Raw genomic sequence first — 18,234 nt, 5'->3', positions numbered from 1 at the left:
GTAAATAAAACTGGTGGTTTTATAGAAAAGCTAAAAATAATGAAAGGACAGTTTGAAATAATAAAATCAGCTAGAGTTAAACCAGTGAATCTTTAAAACAAAAAACAAATAAGCCTTTTTACGAAAGACAGTCCAACCTGTTAAGTTCCCATTTAAAAACATAATTAAATCAATTTAGTCCTCCTCGATGTTATGTTTAGACACAAAGTAGAGTAAGGATGCTTTTAAATGGCACAGTAATAATTTTTCTTTTTCTCAATTAGCTTTATATAAAGTGCTGTAAAAGAAAATAAAACAAAATCAGTTAAATATTTGAGAACTTGCTACAGATCGTTTGTGGATTCAGGCTGTGTCAGTGTCTTTATCTAATCCCAGACTGATTCCATTATGTCGTTCTTGTTGCAGAAGATACTTTTAATGACTGATAACACCTTCCAGTGTAACTGATAGCTGATGAGAGATCCGTAGTTGGTTTTCAGTTCTGTTTAAGATAAAGATGTCCTGTATATAATTTATTACCTTCATGGTAGATGAAATTAACTTAATTGTTCATGCTACAATTTCACTTCATGAGCCTCTTTCGTAATGGTAACATCTTGAATTCTGGGTTCAGGATGTGTCATATCACCAAAAATCTCCCTGAAAAGAGATTTTTTTTTTTTTTGTTGTCTTTTTTCTGTACGTGCGAGCTGAGACTTTACATGTGTTACCATAAAATTACCTGTATGCCAAATCAAATGAGACTCTCTAAAATTATTTGATAAAACAAAATTATACCCCAGACACATGGATATGAAATTTAAAATTTTTATTCAGGAAACACTTTGTTGGCTCTCACGCTCATCCTATTGCGCAGCCAGCGATAAAAAAGATCGTAGTTCTGTAGTGGTTCGGTCGTGTATTTACAAACCAAATGTTTGGCAACTGTGGATAAGTTACAGGATATGTATATTCTGAGCCACCTCGAGCACGAAAAATGCATCAGCTGTTAAAACAGATGCACAGCAGAAAAAATATGCACTTATAAACTGGGGAAAATGAACAGATTTTAGTAAAAAAAAAAAAAAAATTTAGATTTTAAAAAAAGTCTTCTGTGCATGGTTTGCATTGCATGACTCTTTGGCCTGTAGAGCACGTAACAGAAAGTACTCCTTGCAAGAATAAATACAAACAATTCTGCAAAACATTCAAAAACAATGTACAAAATGTCTAGAAACATTTCCATACCCCCCAACCCATCAACACTGAATGTACAAAACAAGCTCTAACAGACAGTAGTTGTGCAAGACTGTCTCCCACACCGCAAATCTCCTTCCAGTGATTCATAAAGACTTTGTTCAAGATCAGATCAGCCCCTGAAGCAAAGAGTGTGATCCAGTATTTAGTCCTACAAATGTTTTTTTTTGTTTTTTATACAAATGATTTTCCTTGTATATTGATATTTACAGTCCTCACTGTGCGAAGGCAGGGCAGCAAAAACGAGTGAAACTGGCAGTTCATCAGTCAGCAACAGTGAAGTGTATTGTCAGATTTCATTGGCTGTTAAGAATAGTGTTCATTGTCATGCCAGGTTGTCATCCACGGCTTCTTCTCCACGTTTTCCCAGTTACCGTTTCCAGGGTTGACCGTTCTCTCCTCCCGTTTGATCCGGACTGCATTGTAACTGGGAACATTGTCTTCATATTTGGCACGCTTAAAAAAGCCACACTGCAGAGAAGAAAGGGAAAAACACTCAATATTTTTGTTTGAGAAAAGGCTATTTAAAGCCATTCAAAGAAAGCAAAGCAGATTTTTGTCATCAGTCTCTTTCGCAGGCGCCAAAATGCAATGAATCCAGTGAGAGTTGTAGAAAAGCCATCTGTGCTCCTCTATACAGAAAAGAAACGTGGTCTAATTCCCTTGTTTTTAAATGTAGAAAGAAAGAAACCTCCAGACCAAGTGACTGCATGTGCAATAGTAACAAAAAAATGGAAACAGGAAGAGATGAAATCAAAGAGATGCAGGACAGCCCCCCTGGTGTTCTTCAGAGCAGCAAGTAACACAGTCATTGCTTATCACCTCCCCTGGCCATGCAGGTAAACTGGAATGATACACACATAATCATGTGTGTAAATCCTTTAGGCATTAGGTCTTTGCAGAAATAATAAGTCAGCTTTTACAACAGCATTCATGTCACAGTGTGAGAACTGCCCACTGCCTGCCTAATACCAGAAAGCAGCACTTTTGTAGCAAGAAGGAGCTAGAGAAGAAGTTCCACTCATTCAGGCCGGGCAGACCGGGTAATTTTACCCTCTCTCTTTTTTATGCATTTGATGTCAGTCTCTCTTTTTCTGAAGGGTCCTCTTTATTCTTTTTCCCAAAGAGTCCACACTGAGGAGAGGAAAATTATTAGAAAATGTGTGTAATCACCATTATGTATACCTACTGTTGTTGTGTAGAATGCTAGCTGTTCAAAATGAAACACTTAGACATTTTGTTCCATTAAAATCCTGAAAATGTAGAATATGTTTTTAGTTTGATGTGTCTTGGGTCTGCATCCTTCAGTCCTACCTTCCAAAGAACGAAAGCCAGCAGGGCCAACAAGAGCAGCCCAAGCAGTATGGACAACACGATGATCCACCACGGCACTCCTCCATACTGAGCTGCACGCCTCTCTGGGAACACCGTCAGCCTCACCTGGACAACACAATAAAGTGGCAAAAAAAGCTTTGAAAAGTCTCTTTATATGATTATATACATACACTTTTTTGTGTTTGCACAGTGCAGTGACATCATCAATGTAAACCTTTTATATTGCATGAAATAATCATGACCCTTACTTGGGTCCAGTACTGTCACATTGAATCCATTTACTTACCTGTGTCTCGGCATTTTGCAGCACTGTTGTCTTTGTCGTGCTATCAACATGCAGAGCGGCCTTTACTATCACCTCCATATGATGTAAGTTGGAAAAATCCTGTTTACAGTAAAAGGGAGCAGATCAGGTTGAGATTATGTTATTGAGAGAAAAGTGAAGGAGATTAATTTACTGCAGTAATCTTTGTTTTATAATTCAGCAATTCTTCATTTAACTAGAAGCAAGTTCAGCTTTTATCATCCTTCATGAACTCTAAACATAGATTTTCTCATACTTACCATCCTATAAAATGTGTTTATAATAGTGACCTACAATACGTGATTTAAAATGCATAAATTGTGTTGGAAGGATAGCTGATATAAACCTAACACTGCCAGATTAAGAACTGAGAACACATGAATATTTAAATGAAATTCTTTCTCACGTTAGTAAGTTTATATTGCTAAATTTCCTGTATTTTAGTTTTTAGTGGGCCTGTTGCAAAATCAAGACAAATCAATGTAAGTTTACACTTTATTACCATTTTGCCAGAAACAACCAAAAAAAAACTGAAAATGAGACCAATCCACATTTTCAGAGTTGTAATTTTAGTTTGGATTCTTTATATAAAGTGCATATTATACGCCTGTCAAAAAGTATTTATGGATTTCTTTTCTTCCTCTCCGGACAGTGAGTTTCTTCCCATCTCAAATCATAACATCACAGCTGATGCAAAAACACCTGGTTACCTCTATGAAGGTGCTGTTCCAGAGGCGAGACTGGAGAGTGATGACTGCACTACTGTCCATGCCCCGCAGGGGGCACCTTATCCTCACACAATTTGCCCCATTACCACAGGACTGCCAACAAAGAGAGCAAAATGTTACTTATGGGTTCCTCCTCTAAAGACTGAAATGTGCACAAAATACAACTCTGCAAGGCAAAAGAATAGAATGTTGGATGGGGGTTACCAGAGACGACGATTCCTGGTTCTCAATTAAGCGAGACAAAGTGGCCTTGTCAGATCCCTGGGTGTTTTCTGCTGCTCTTCTCATCCTGGGGTTAACTGGCTCCTTAAAGCACAGAAGAAAATGTTTATTCACCTATTGCATTTCCCTCAATATCTTAATATGTCAAAATGAATGTAAAACTGTCTTTCCATACCAATCTGTTTTGCTATGTAAAAATAGATGTCCACTGAAAAACTAGGCTTGCAGGGGAAGTAAATATCACACACTAAAGTGATGCCTTCACTTACCTTGTTGAGAGGGTTGATCTCCCCTTTAGGAGTGCACTCCATCTTGTCAACTCCTGTGGAGCTGATCTTCATCAGGTAAAGCAGCCACTTTCCCTGTTCGGTCTCCTTTGGCCAGTAAATGTCGAGGGAGGCAGTCCCGAGATCTTTCAAGCGCTTTCCCAGGTTGACTACCTGTAAAAACAGGAACATTGTCCTGCCTTAGCTGATATGATGTTAATTATACTACAGTGCCTAAAGAACTCAATTCAGTGAAATAAATAGATATATTTGTCTGTCAAAGAGCCGTCTCATCCAGTAGCTTCAGTGTACTCACTCTGAACTGGTGTATGATGGCGCTGCCTATGTCACTTTCAGTCTTCATGGCCGCTTCACCTTTGACCTCTCCTGTAAAGTAGACCTGAGATGGCTGGGCTTGTCTGGAAAGACAGAAATACACCGTTAGTAGCATGAATCAGTGCATTCTTGTGTGTTTTCTGAATATGTGGGTGCTTCTTACCCTGATACAGACATCTGCAGCATGATGGCCACCTTTGCCTTTGCTTTGACAGGAGTGAGTTTCTGCTGGTCGCTTGTCCTGTTGACCCAAGTTTAAAAACAGGTCAAAACAGATAATCCCACAGACCTACAACTGTTATACATTATATACTGGGTACACTGCATTTGAGAAGTCAATCTGCTGTATTTCTAAGCATAATCAAAGTTATTCAGCAGTTTGTTTTGCAGGACAAAAAAGCTTAAATATATACTTACGTTTTTAGCTGAAGATCAATCTCCAGTTCTGAAGTGTTGGAAGAGATGCCAGCTGTACCCAAAATAACGTAGAAGGTCGTCTATAAACACACAGACATACACAGTTTCAAAAGCTTCTAACAATGACAGTTCTACAAATTAGTTAGATGGTGCCAAAAGGGGATTTTCTCTCACCTCTGCGTCTGTTTTGAAGGGGTTTCCGAGCTCACAATCAGCCTTGGAACCATCTTTATTGGCTATGCAGGTTACCGGCCGCTCCTTAAAACAATTAAAAGTCCCAATCAAAACCACAGATGGTATTTATATATGTGTGTGAGAGAAAAGGGGAAAAGGAGACACTCACATTATCTAAGACACGATAAGCAGAGTAGGTCAGTGAGCGGGGCAGGGAGACGATCACGTAGGCTTCGTGTGCATCGTCGCCATTTTTATTGGTCACACTGACCTCTAAGGCGATGTTCTTTTGGTCACTGAGCGAGATCACCGGCACACCATTCTCCCTTTAAACAGACACAAGTTAATGAGTGTGTGTGCATTCAAGGTCTTGTGTGGGTCAACGTGAGAGGCAGAAATAAGCCAAAATAAAATGACACACAATCAAATCAAAAGCAAGTATGCGTGTGTGTTCTTACAGTTTTAATGGCGTGAACGAATCTGCATCCGTTGACCTGTGGCCGTAGCGGTATTTCACCTCCAAGTTGCTCTGACACACACTGTCTCTGCCACATCCCTCTTTCAGGAAGTTCACCTACAAGCACGTTTACACACATACAACATGAAACGACACATCTACAGCAAAATGATAAATTAATTCACTGAGTATCGTCATGCACACCTCTGATCGAGTTATCATTGGCTCATTGGCGTCCAGGACAGGAGTCAGTGGAGCTGCCTGCTGTCTCCGCTTACGTTTGGCGTCCTGTATATTCACAGACACATCGATGGGGATTCCACGTAGCTTGTCTCGAATATTTTCCTATGGGACGACAGCGTCACACAACATTACCCACGAGCCACAATGCACTTTGACTACTGGAAAGCACAGACATTTTTATTACCTGTACAGCAAGTTTGCGTTTAAGGCACTTTTTCTTTCCTTGGCTGTCTATGCTTAGTGTCCCCTTTGACTCATAGTTATGTTCAGCAGTGGGATCTTCGATGAAGGTCGCTCTGGGAAGAAGACCGAGCTTCCTGTAGTCAGCATCGGCCTCGACGGAGTATGCCAAAGCTACATGGGACAGAGGAGGGGACACAGCATAAGTGGAAGACTAAAAAAAAAATAGAAGTATTGTTAGATGTTATTGGTTTATGCATTTACTGACAATACAGTAGCTTTCAAATATGAACTTGTTTCAACTACTTTGACGCCATATGAACATGTCAGCTTCATGTGTGAATAAAGCAGCAGTATTTCAAGAGTGTAGAGTGATTTCAGGAAGGCTTCTTCCACGTCAGCACCCAAAACACCAGAGAAGCGCTAAAGATACAGTTTGTATCCCAAAACTACAAAAAACCTTCCTCTTTTATTTTGTTTGACAATTTCAAATCTATTAGGCTAAGAACTGCAATATCCATTAAAGAAAATGTCACTGCAGTAACAGCTTTCATTTATGACAATGAATGTAATCCAGAGATTTTTTCCACAAGATTGGCAGGAGTTAAAGTCTGCTTTCAACTATTTGTAGGAGTCATTCGTCTGTGTTTTTGAAATACTTGCAGCATCAAACAGCAGCAGGATCCATGCAAGCATCTCCGAAGAGAGAGAGGTGGCTGCATTTATGCATGTGGATCAATTCTACTAGTAACTTTTTGAAGTAATTATAAATGATCCCTGACCTGGATACAGGACGGATCAGGATCTAATGGCAACCACGCTGTACATTTCTTCACAAACCTTCCTGTCGCATACAGAATAGCAGTTAATCAGCTACAAGTAAACCAGAATCAGAAATATTTTACTGATCCTCACAAGGAAACTGCTTAATAAAAAATAAATCTTAAATCATTTGTTACAAAGCAATCGTCTTCAGGTTGAGTTCTGAGCTCCATCACAGCTATCAGGGTATTTTTGTTTTATTTTTAGTAAAGTAGTTACTAGATTATCATCACACATGGACAAAGTTTTCAGTGATTAAAAAAATCACAGATAAAGTAGGCTGTTAGTTATTTGTACAGTTTGATACACTGCTGTTTGTAATATTATGTTGCATACATCACTGGATGTTGTGTCAGTTTTCGCATGAATGGCAAATATTGTATGTGTACCGCAGGTTTGCCTGAATGAAGCTGTGAGGAACATTAACAGCAAAGTAGCCTATGACAGACAAACAGAATGCCCTCATATTAATGGATTGAGGAAGCAGCAATGTTACATATCCAGTGCCTGAAAAGGGTTTAAAAAGACATTAGAGGGAAAGAATGTGGCTCAGCTTACTCAGTCTGGGAGTGTAGCTCTTGGGGTTGGCGGTGTAGGTGAAGCAAGCCTCAAGAGTCAAGCTGTGGACAAAGTGCAGTTCATCCACAATCACAAACAGCACTTGAAATTAAAGAAAGCACCTACTGAATTTAGCAAAATCATCGCTGTGATTAATGACTAAAAGACAAATGTCCCTTTACAGACTGAAACTTTCATCAGAAACACAACCAGTAAAAGTAAGGACACACATACCAAAAGCTGTTGCCACAGTTCTTTTTGGTGAGGTCGATTTCGCTTGGTGAAAACTTGATTTCCTTCTTGATGTTAATAACTGGACGGGCTCTGGGAAGACAGAACTCAGTGAGCATCTCATTAAAGATCATAAGACACTTGTGATCAGATTAATGTATGAGCCTGCTCACCTGTAGACAAAGACAGCGTCTGACAGAGATCCGACAGCCAGGTCGGGATAGGAGTTCTTATCCAGGTCCATGTTGCCTGCCAAGGAGTAACCAAACAGCTTCGCTCCTAAAGGCTTACCAGCCAGCACCTAAAGCAAAAAGAACACATTGATACAGCCAGTTATTCTACTGCATTTATTATTTCAATTTATGCTGAGCTTGGTATAAAGAATTCAAGCCCAACAACAAAATAGCAAACCAAAAAACATCAGTAACTTGCATCTGATCTAAAATTAAGTTGTTGGGGTTTTTTAATAAGCTATAGCCCATATAGGGTTATGCCCCTATAGACTAAGCTGAATGAATATGATATATACAGGGAATACAGACAATAAAGAGATTGTTAATTATGTCGTGTTGACATTTATTTCCCCTAAAATTCATGGATCCTTCATGGCGAATGCAAACATTTGAAAGGGGGAAAACCTGAAACAGTTTGAGAGCCACTTCTACAACCGAACCAACGCCTAGATCTGTATTTATTTTTATATGACGTACGTTGCTTAGAAAGCTCACAGGATTCAAGCATGACAGTCAAAATAACTTGCCCATCTTTCCATTACTGGAAGAACAGAGTTACTTGAGGTTTTCTTAGATACAAACATTAAACATTTGGAAAAATTTAAATGTTTGCCCTTATGAAACGAAATGCTGCAGCAGAGATACATATGAAAATTTATTCCACCAGTTTATTATGTACCTGTGCAGCTTTTTTAGACACTTGTCCTGAGGCTGATCCATGATAGATGTAAACATGCCCGGCACCGTGATCTTCATAAGGAGCTCCCACTGCAAAATCTGACAGCAAGAAACACAAAGTGTGATTACACATTTTGATAACAGAAGATACGTTGGTAATGATTAGCAGACAATACTATACACATGCACAAATACTGCATCCTCACCATGGAAACTATCCTGATTGATGTCTCCCAGCTTTTCCACAGCCAGGCCAAACATGGAGTCCCGGGGTCCGTCTATTCTGGTGGGTGTGACTTGGTCCCATTTTCCAGCTTTATTGATGTAGATGTACACAGCTCCTCCAATTTCTCCATCCTTCTCAAAGTACTGAGGTGCTCCAACCACTATGTCCTCCCAGCTAACAAGCAAGAGCATTTCATGACAATGAGTCACAATAATGATAATGATAGCACTTTTCAAAGCAGAATTTCTGGATTCACTCACCCATCCCAGTTGAGATCCAGCACAGCCAGATCGTAGCCGAAAGACGAGGCCAGTCCCTCTCCTTCCAGGGTGTATTCTTCCAGCAAGATGTTGCTCGTGTCTTTGCCTTTCTTCAGCAGCACGACCGCCCCGCTGTGGTTCGCTCTGGGAGCTCCCGCTACCACCGTCAGCACGCCCTTCGTGATCAAAGTCCTCCCTGAGTCCAGAGAAAAACCTGAGCGGAAAAGGGACAGACTTGGTTAGGTGCTTGAACATGCTTCGTTGTGTAAATAGAATACAGTGAAAGTTAAATATTTTACCCAGGTAGCTGTTGGCAGGAGCAGGGACTAGTTCGGGGTTCTTTTCGTCCTCATCGCCCACCTCAAATGGACCGTCGTCAAAGATGCCCAAATCCACGAAAGTTTCATTCTTCTGTTCCAAACGTACCACACCTTAATATGAGGAGGAGAGTAGATGGAACAGATTTGTCTTGTAAAAAAAAAAAAGGCAAGCAAAGTCCATAACATGTCCATAACAAAGTCCATTGAAGAAGTAATGTTGAACAGGTGACTGAAAAAAGCATCTTTTAGGGCCTTTTACATTTATGCTGTTCTTACTGACTGCATGTCACACCTGCACATGCACACCGGACTAACTACCTTTCCAGTTGTACGCTCCAGGAGCTCCAAAGATGAGGTAGTGGTAGTCGTCGTCGAAGGTAGCAGAGAGGCCCTGCTGGCAGGAGCCGAACATCTCGTGGCCTCTGGGCCGGCTGTCGCAGAAATGCCAGCTGCCTCCGTCTTCAGTCGATATGGGATTGATTGTCAAGTCCTCACTCAGTACATAGCAGCGACCGATGATGTCACGGGACTCGATGGCCGTGTTCACGTTGGTACGACGCTGGTAGCGATGGGCACAAGTCTAACAAGGAAACAGAAGTACACAGTTAAGCTGACGAAATGAGAGGTGAACAAAAAATACATCTGTAGTGATTGCTATTAATATCTATTGATTTTAAGATACCTGATTGGGCAGCTTAATGATACTGTTGGCAATAATAAGATATTCATGTTCAAAGACAAAGAAAGCCTTACCACAATCTTGCCTCCTGGCCCCTGACTATTGACCGTCACTCCCATCCATTGGTTTTCTTTGCTTTCCCTTGTTAGATCCTCTACACAAGGACACACACCGGCGACAAAAATAGACACAAATAGGATCACATGAGTCAAATTTTGGTGAAAAAATGTCCAAAGTAGCCAAAAAACATATTAAAGAGCTGCACGTGTCAGCAGATATCTCACCGTCATTATCAAAGTCAACTCTGCTGCATCCAGCGGAGGTGGAGCTCATGTCGCAGCTGTACAGGCCTCCTGTCACTTTAGCTTTTTGACCACTCAAGGCTTTTGCTCTGGGGGCACCAACCAACAGCCTGCAACACAATCAAATATGTGACACTCCGGCATTTCTTCCACTTGCACATTCCATTATATCACACGTTCCAGTTGACAGTACCATACAGCCGACACATTCACACACACACACATGCACATCCGCCACCAAGCTGATGTTCCATGTCCTCACAGTCCAACAAAGTCAAAGACCCCTTTCAGCCGCCTGCTGTGGATGATTGAACCAGGCTTTCTGTCTCTCTCCGTGCACAGACTCACATACAAACACAGACACTGCCTTTGTGGGCCAAGGACAAGGGCAAATGTCACGGCCAAGCCTCGACGACGGCATCCAGTTCCCATGGTCTCCTACTGAGTAAATCAAACAAGTCAACAATGTCATCTTCTGAAATGATGCTTTGTGCAGGTTTACAGAGGGGAACATCCACACTGATCTTCTCTCTCCGTGTATGTTCCAGGATCTCTCTCTGGCTTGCTTTGTCTGTCCAATGACCTCCAGAGTTAACGTTGGGCAGCACACTGACTTCGCCAGATGAGATTAAGCAAAGCCATTTTTAGCTGGAATACAAAACATTCTCAGATATACACACATATACCATCTGGGAGGGAATCTACTGAGACATATAGCAGAGCGAATGCGCCTAATGTGATCAGCATGTTTGCAGTGCAGACCTCTCGAGTCAACAACGCTGGCTGTACATGGGAGATGATGTCAAACAATAAAGGCAGCATAAATCACCATGAATATTCAGCAGGCATGATGGGGATTAGCAAAGGACAATAAATCAAAAAAATAAAGCTTGCTGTAACTTTTCACAGTTACATACAGTCTCTTAATGCTGAGATGTATTCAAATGCGAAACCCTGAGAAAATATAATTTCATTTCCCTGCAATAAACTGCAGTAGCAGAAGTCATCGTAATCAAAACAGATAGACAAGTGCATACTGTTTGTCCCATTTTAACCACTGGATTGGTTTGGCCTTACTTCGAAAACCAGAGCACTATAATTTGAACCATTATCCAGCCGTTAAGTGGGCAATCCAGCCTTTTGTAAATTATAAGGGGAGTGACTGACACTTGACATCTGATACCACACAGTCTGGAGTCATCTCTTCATCTCTACGTTCACAACCGTAACAAAGACACATGTTTTCACATTAAGTGAAATCGGGGGCTTTAAATTTGAGCTTGTTTCAAATGAGTCATCACTTCAAAGAGAGGATAACTCTCACAGTGAATCCCAGGTGGGCACATCTCTGCATCCATTATCCTGAGAGGTGTCTGAAGTCAGGGAAAATGGAAAGAAAAAAGATATACTTGACAGGAGTCTAAAGAATTAATGCATGGTCACATTGTACAACTCTGCCTCTTTCAGCTGTTTTCTTTGGGGTAAATGCAACTAACAATGGAGCAACCAGGGCGTGGACATGTAAAGTTACACCTCTTAATTGCATATAACTCAAATTACTACAATATTTACAGAACAATCTTATTTGCGAGATGATTCACATGTGTTTGGGCAATCTTTATTGCAACACATTAGAATACTCTTTAGCAGTGGAAGTGTGAAGTGCTGACATGACGTGTCAATGAGTAGCACTGTGATAAAGCCGACCTGCTGCTCCACAGACGGTGACCCAGCTGTTTATCTAATCATTTACCACCAGCAGAGGAAGCCCCAACATGCAGGCTTAAACTACAGGAAGGACAAAGACAAACACAGTGAGAGGGTGTGTGTATGTGTGTGTGTGTGTGTGTCCAAGTGTACAATGAGACACACATGCTGGCGATGGCAGTGGTACACATTTCCCCACACAGGACAACACATCGACCAGCGTACGGTGGCCATCCCATTGAAAAAGGTGTGTTGTTTTTATTCTTTTCAGCAGAAAACTGCCTGCCGGCGAGGGCACAGCCCGTTACCTAGCAACAGCCAGTAGCACACTATCAACTAGAGGCGTTCACATCCAAATGGGTTGCAGATCCAGAGGTTCATGACGTGTTACCCAACTTCTCCCTCCATCCGTCTGCCGGGATCTCAGAATCCGACTGGTTGAATAATGCCTGTGTTTGGTGCCCAGATGTAAAAGTGATTTATGTTCCTCTCTGCATTCTTTCAGACATCACTTCTTTCTTTTCGCCAGCTCCTTTCTCTTTGATGTTGGATAACCTTAACTAACCTGAGTGAAAAGGGGGACCAGGGGACTAAATCTGACTCTCATGGTTTTTCTCTATTCAATAAACCGACTACAGACACTTATACAGAAAGTTCAGTCAAGTATTAAGCTTCACAGTCGTTCTTTGATTTCTTTCACACAGAGTAACATTATTACTGAACCTGCTGACATGTCTTTCTTTCCTCTTTCTCACAGCCTCTCTACATATCCTTTACTCTTCCTGTCACATCTACTCATCTCCCCAGACTCATTTCATTTTCAAAAAAACCTACACATACATATGCATTTACTTTCTCCCACACATTTCTCAAACTCAGTCCAAGCTCTTAAACTTCCCAACACCCTCACTCTCCTCCTCCCTCCTCTCCCCGCTCATGCATTTTGCACTTTCTCTCTTGATTTCATTATACAGACAGATAGCTCCATCTGGCAATTATAACCCAGCATGGAATGCATCACACACACACACACACACACACACACACACATCTCCACACTCAATTTTGCACTTTCTCTCTTGATTTCATTATACAGACAGATAGCTCCATCTGGCAATTATAACCCAGCATGGAATGCATCACACACACACACACACACACACACACACACACACACACACACACACACACACACACACACACACACACACACACACACACACACACACACACACACACACATTCGCAGGCACAGATGCGTGCACACATGCATGTACAGGTCCTGCCCTCTCCAGCAGGTACATGTATCACTCATCCCCGCACGTAAAAGGACGTAAAAAACTGTGGAGTGTATAAGTCTGACTGAAAGTTGGCATCCATGGCTGGCAATGGATTGTGACTCACAGTGAACACACACCCAGCAGTAGGGAAAGAAACATGGGTGAGGGGGGTACACAAGTACACACACGTTACTTTAGCACAATCGACATTTGTGAACTCTCATGGAGATGGAGAATCACAGTGAACATAAAAAAAAAAAATCTATCTCTTCATTTTTATTTTTTTTTGCCTCAGGTTAGGAATGCATCCAGCAGCACTCTGAGCCCTCTGACACTCTTCCAAATGACTGACAACAAGGCAACGCCTCAGTGCTCAGCCACAGCATGCATCAGCACCATTAAAACACACCAAACAGGCACTCGCACATCCACGGGGAACACACATACACAAACACACACGCAGGGTCCACAGTGAGAGCACATTCCATTTCTATAACAGCAGCATGAACGCCACAAAACAAACACAGCTACAAAACATGCACACACACATCCAAACACACATACAAAACCCAACATGCTCCTGATGGGTCACGCTCAACTGACAATATGACAATAGATTTCATCCACAAACTATTCTAGTGTGTAGAAAATACAGTGTATTGCATTTAATGAGTGATTATGGTGAATACATTTGCATCCTGATTAAAAAATAAATAAATCACACTGAAATATTGCAATACGGATGTAAATAACATTTTTTCCTGACCTGCAGACTGTCTTCTTTAAGTAATCAGTTAACATTTAAGTAAATAAATGTGAGCGATTTGTGACAACTAGCTGCTACTAGTCACAGTTTAATTTCGTGGTGACCAACAGTCCAGTACATGTCAGGCATGTCTTTATATTCAAGAAGCCAGAACAAGCAAATGTTTGATATTTTTGCTTAAAAATGACTTGAATAACTTATTATCAAATATGAAATTCATCCACAAGAACTTAATTACCCAACTGTTTAAGCAGCTGACACCTCCACTAACAACTCAGCCAACATTATTCCTACATGTATGTGTTGTTTTCCAAGCCACGGAAATCCATTCGTGTTCTGCCTTTCTAGTGTTTAACTTTACAACCTGCAGTAAGGGGGATTTGTGTGGCAGCTTTGGTCTCGTGTCGATCACCATGTGTCTTTCATTTAGACACAGCTGGGAACTGGGACAGTAACTGGCACTGTGTGTGTGTGTGTGTGTGTGTGTGTGTGTGTGTGTGTCTGTGTGTAAATGCACAGCAGCAGCAGTAGGAGTGTGTAAAACTTTAAAAACTATATTTAACATCTGTGGAGGAGGTTTAAGACCTGTTGATTCTTAATAACTGGGAGTGCTAGTAGTTGGTAGCGAAGCGTATCTTACTGTCGGTTTGTGACCTTCAGGTATTAGCTGTACAAATACAAACTGCTGCACAGTTTTGTCTTTTTTGTTGACTGGGCACATGGTAGAGAAGCCTGAGTATTGATCTGTTCTGTGTAATAAAAGCATTTTACACAATAAATCCCAGAATTTGATTTTGATCCACACTAGAAGCACTCATGCTGTCTGCACTCCTGCTAATTTACAATACTTTAAGCTGCAAGTACACTTACTCAAATACTGTTTAAGCGACACTTTACCTTAAAATCCTAGATCATACTCCAGTATGGTACAGTTCCGAAAAGAATATTTTACTTCAAACTCTACTACATGTATTAGACAGCTGCTTGTGGCAGAACATTTTTACAGCGGCGGATCGCTACTTTTACTTAAGTGAAATTTCTGAATACTCCCTCAACCACTGATTATGGAAATGCAACACAATTTGAAGTTGTTTAATTACAAATACTGGCAATACATAGTTCTGTGTGGTTCATCATAGCACTGATTTCAGCAAAGATGCAGGGGATACGTCTCCCTTAATATTTAGAACATTTGTCACCCCAATAACAATATTTTCCTTTACATAAGACACATCCACCATAAATTGACACAAAAAAGCACAAACTGGTGCATGAAAAGTCACCCAAGTGCAGGAAAAGGTGAAGGAAAGTGTTTCATGTTCAAATTTTCCTTGGAGAGGACACCCAGACACAATCTACGTCCATTTCTTGTAGAACAAAGTGAAAACATCTTCCCAGATGAAAGACTGCTCAGTTTATAATCAGGCTATTCAAATCAGTGACGACTTGATGGCAGTTGGCCTTTGTGCAGAATGACAAACCTCCTGCAAAACAATGCACATTAACATGCCAGCAGTGATTCAGTGACATGTTTTTGGCCCTAAACTCTTGAGGCACAGTTTCACCTAAAACCACCTCTAAGGAAAAGGCAGCAAAAAAGAAAAAGTGGGCAACTGTGGATGTTTTCAAAGAAAAATATATATATAAAAACTTACAAATAGGTCACCTGGAAGAAAACATTAACAAGCAGTTCACTTCAACAGGTGTGTTAAAGGTACAGTGTTGTCCTGAAAGTGCTTTGAAGCTACCTATGACATACCTGAGCTCAACTTTGAGAAATCTCGCGATATTTTAATTTAAACGTATTTTAAAAGTACATTTAATGCGATTTTTTTCCCCTCATTTCGGCGGTTATAACATCCCGAAATGAATTTAGTGTTGTGACATTTTAATCACACGAAGTTATTTAGAGACAGAAAGGTGTTTCCTAAGCACACACGACGCCAAAGTTAGTTAACAGCCTCCAAACAGGCTTTTTTTCCCCCCAGGAAACAAAATTCTTACATTCTCTTATCCACCGGGTTGAGCTGCCGGTGCATGGCCAGAGAGAAGCCGAACAGGCTGCCCGGGTCCCCGCTCTTCTTCAGGACATTGTCCGTGTCCAGGTTGAAAGCCGACAGTCGCCCGCATCCTAAGAAAAAGGCGACCAGCCAGAGTCCACAGGTGAGGCGGCCCTCCATGGAAAACCCCCTTGAAACTAGTAAGAAGTGAGTCGTTACTGCAGGAGGAGCAGAGAGCTACTGATTGCTGCAGGGCTGAATCAGGTCCACTTGTAGCCGCCCCTCCCACCGGCCTCTCCTGGCACAAACACACACACACACACACACCATCCCACCACACCTCAGGTTGCATGAAATCTAGCTTTTCAATGTCAACTTTGCTTCAGTTAGGGGCCATTAATTCCTTGTTATTTTGCAGCAGGTCAAGAGTGTCATCAAAGTGGGTCAGAGATGCCCGAGGCTGCCAACAAATGCATGTCCAACAGCAGAAATATGGTGCTTCTGGCTGCACTGACTGTAAATCTCACAGTAGTACACTGTAATAAAGGCTGCTGTTAAACTCCCTTGGAAACAATCCTAAACAAAACATATACAGAGTCGCACAAGAGGGAAGATACTGACAAAACACCCAGTGACATGAGGGTGCAATCTGCACATTTGTTCCATGCTTTCGTGCTTACAGACATCAAACGTCCGTGCAAAAAAAAAAAAAGCAGAGGCAACACAATGGGAGAGAGGAGAAGTCAGTCAATACAGACATTTTCTTTAATACTCAGTCTAGGCAACAACAACAACAATACAATGAGATAAAGTGGGAGTAACAGCGAAGACATAATTCTGGCAATGCAACAGAAAAAATAGAAATATGCAGCAGCAACTGGCAATTCAGTAGCTGCTCTACAACCACAGATCAGAAGTCCAAAGCTGGAAATTAGTTAAGTTTAAAGTTCCAATCCCCCTGGTGTTTTTCACTCAGATTGTTACATGGTATCACCGTGGTGCCCATGTCTTCTGTAATGACTCATTAGATGAGTCACGGAGCCAGCAGCAGCCAGAGAGCGGACTGGGCACAGACCGCCACATTAACACACTCCCTTACTAGATGATTTTCAAGGCATTCCATGAGACGCTGACCCAAAGCTTGTCCCCGCAACACAGCATTGCAAGCAGACAACACTGGCTTTGTCTGCACACAGAGAAAGAGGGCAGACAGAGAAGGGAGAGGGGAGAAAGAAACTGCCCACATACAGTGCTATAAAAGGCACAAATAATGGTGGAAGAGGGGAGAGTGGGAAGGGAAAAGGGCAAGAGAAGAATGTGGTGACTATACAGGTTTGTTATCAACTTAAGTCTTGATTAGCGAGATTTGGAAAGATTGAGCAAACATCAGCTGATTCAACATTACTTAGACTGATTTTTTTGGTGAACATATGAGGAAATAAGGTGCATTTGAAATGTAGTTCAACACAAGAACAGAGTAATTCAATCAGTTTCAGAAATGCTGGGTCACATGTGAGGCAGATGTCTTGATAATATTAGTCAAAATCTCATTCTTGAACATGGTTGAATCCCTAAATCATGTGACCAGCTGCCCGTTAGCTGTGTTTGAGCAGTTTTTTTTCTCTTGGTCTGATTAGCTGGTGTTCAAAGTAGGAGCTGGATGGTGATTTATGACTCTGCAGAAGGTCAGAAACAGGAACCAGGCTTATCACTGATAAGAAGAGCAGAGGTTGAAGTGAGGTGAGGTGTGTTAACTTAGCCCCCCCTTTGTTTATCCATTTTGTTCACTGTAAACATTGATATTCCCAAAGTATATTTGTGTGCATGAATATATTGTTGATACAGCTCTAACAGGAGCCCGAAATTAACAGACATATCCTCGACCTGACGTCAAATGACAGCCATGCTTATCTCCCTGATGTTTATCTTTTCAGCCTCTCATTCATCTTTTCTTGTCTCCTTCAGAAACACAATCCCAGATTGTTTTGATTTTTTCAGTCGTTTAACCCTCCTGCTGTCCTCATTTACGGGCACCAAAAAATATTGTTCCTTTCTCTGAAAAAAAAAATCCAAAAATTCAGCAAAAAAAATTCCCCAAATTTATTTTAAAAAATTGCAAACTCTTCAGGAAGAAAATTCTAAAAATTCCTTAAAAGTTTCCCTTAAAAGTTTTTTTTTAAATCCCCAAATTTGGCAAGAAATAAAAATTTAAAAAATAAAAAAATTTAAATTATAAATATTTTCAAAAAATGAATAAAAAATCTTCCATAAAAA

The 18,234-nt window shown here is 41.0% G+C and overlaps 1 protein-coding gene across 2 annotated transcripts; it reads right to left on the bottom strand.

The window, feature by feature from the left end:
* Positions 1-793: 793 nt before the first annotated feature.
* Positions 794-16,202, bottom strand: LOC111576800 (integrin alpha-6-like). 2 transcript variants are annotated; one of them, XM_023282687.3, is made up of 26 exons: positions 15,965-16,202; positions 10,190-10,317; positions 9,980-10,059; positions 9,545-9,806; positions 9,206-9,337; positions 8,907-9,120; positions 8,627-8,820; positions 8,422-8,519; positions 7,683-7,810; positions 7,513-7,602; positions 7,279-7,340; positions 5,903-6,072; positions 5,680-5,820; positions 5,477-5,592; positions 5,188-5,344; positions 5,019-5,102; positions 4,845-4,924; positions 4,591-4,668; positions 4,408-4,510; positions 4,095-4,265; positions 3,808-3,909; positions 3,586-3,696; positions 2,858-2,956; positions 2,551-2,676; positions 2,290-2,370; positions 1,567-1,707 (listed from the first exon to the last, which is right to left on the bottom strand). In XM_023282687.3, exons 1-25 carry the CDS (start codon positions 16,138-16,140, stop codon positions 2,302-2,304), a joined length of 3,171 nt encoding a protein of 1,056 aa, XP_023138455.1. In that variant the 5' UTR covers positions 16,141-16,202; the 3' UTR covers positions 1,567-1,707; positions 2,290-2,301. The 2 variants fall into 2 exon arrangements, with proteins under 2 accessions (XP_023138454.1, XP_023138455.1); XM_023282686.3 differs by lacking the exon at positions 2,290-2,370 and having other exon boundaries at positions 794-1,707.
* Between the last annotated feature and the right edge of the window lie 2,032 nt (positions 16,203-18,234).

This window comes from Amphiprion ocellaris, chromosome 10 (genome assembly GCF_022539595.1).
Source record: "Amphiprion ocellaris isolate individual 3 ecotype Okinawa chromosome 10, ASM2253959v1, whole genome shotgun sequence".
NCBI classification, from domain to species: domain Eukaryota; kingdom Metazoa; phylum Chordata; class Actinopteri; family Pomacentridae; genus Amphiprion; species Amphiprion ocellaris.
Note: the sequence above shows the minus strand (reverse complement) of the source record. Positions and strands in the feature narration are given on the sequence as shown.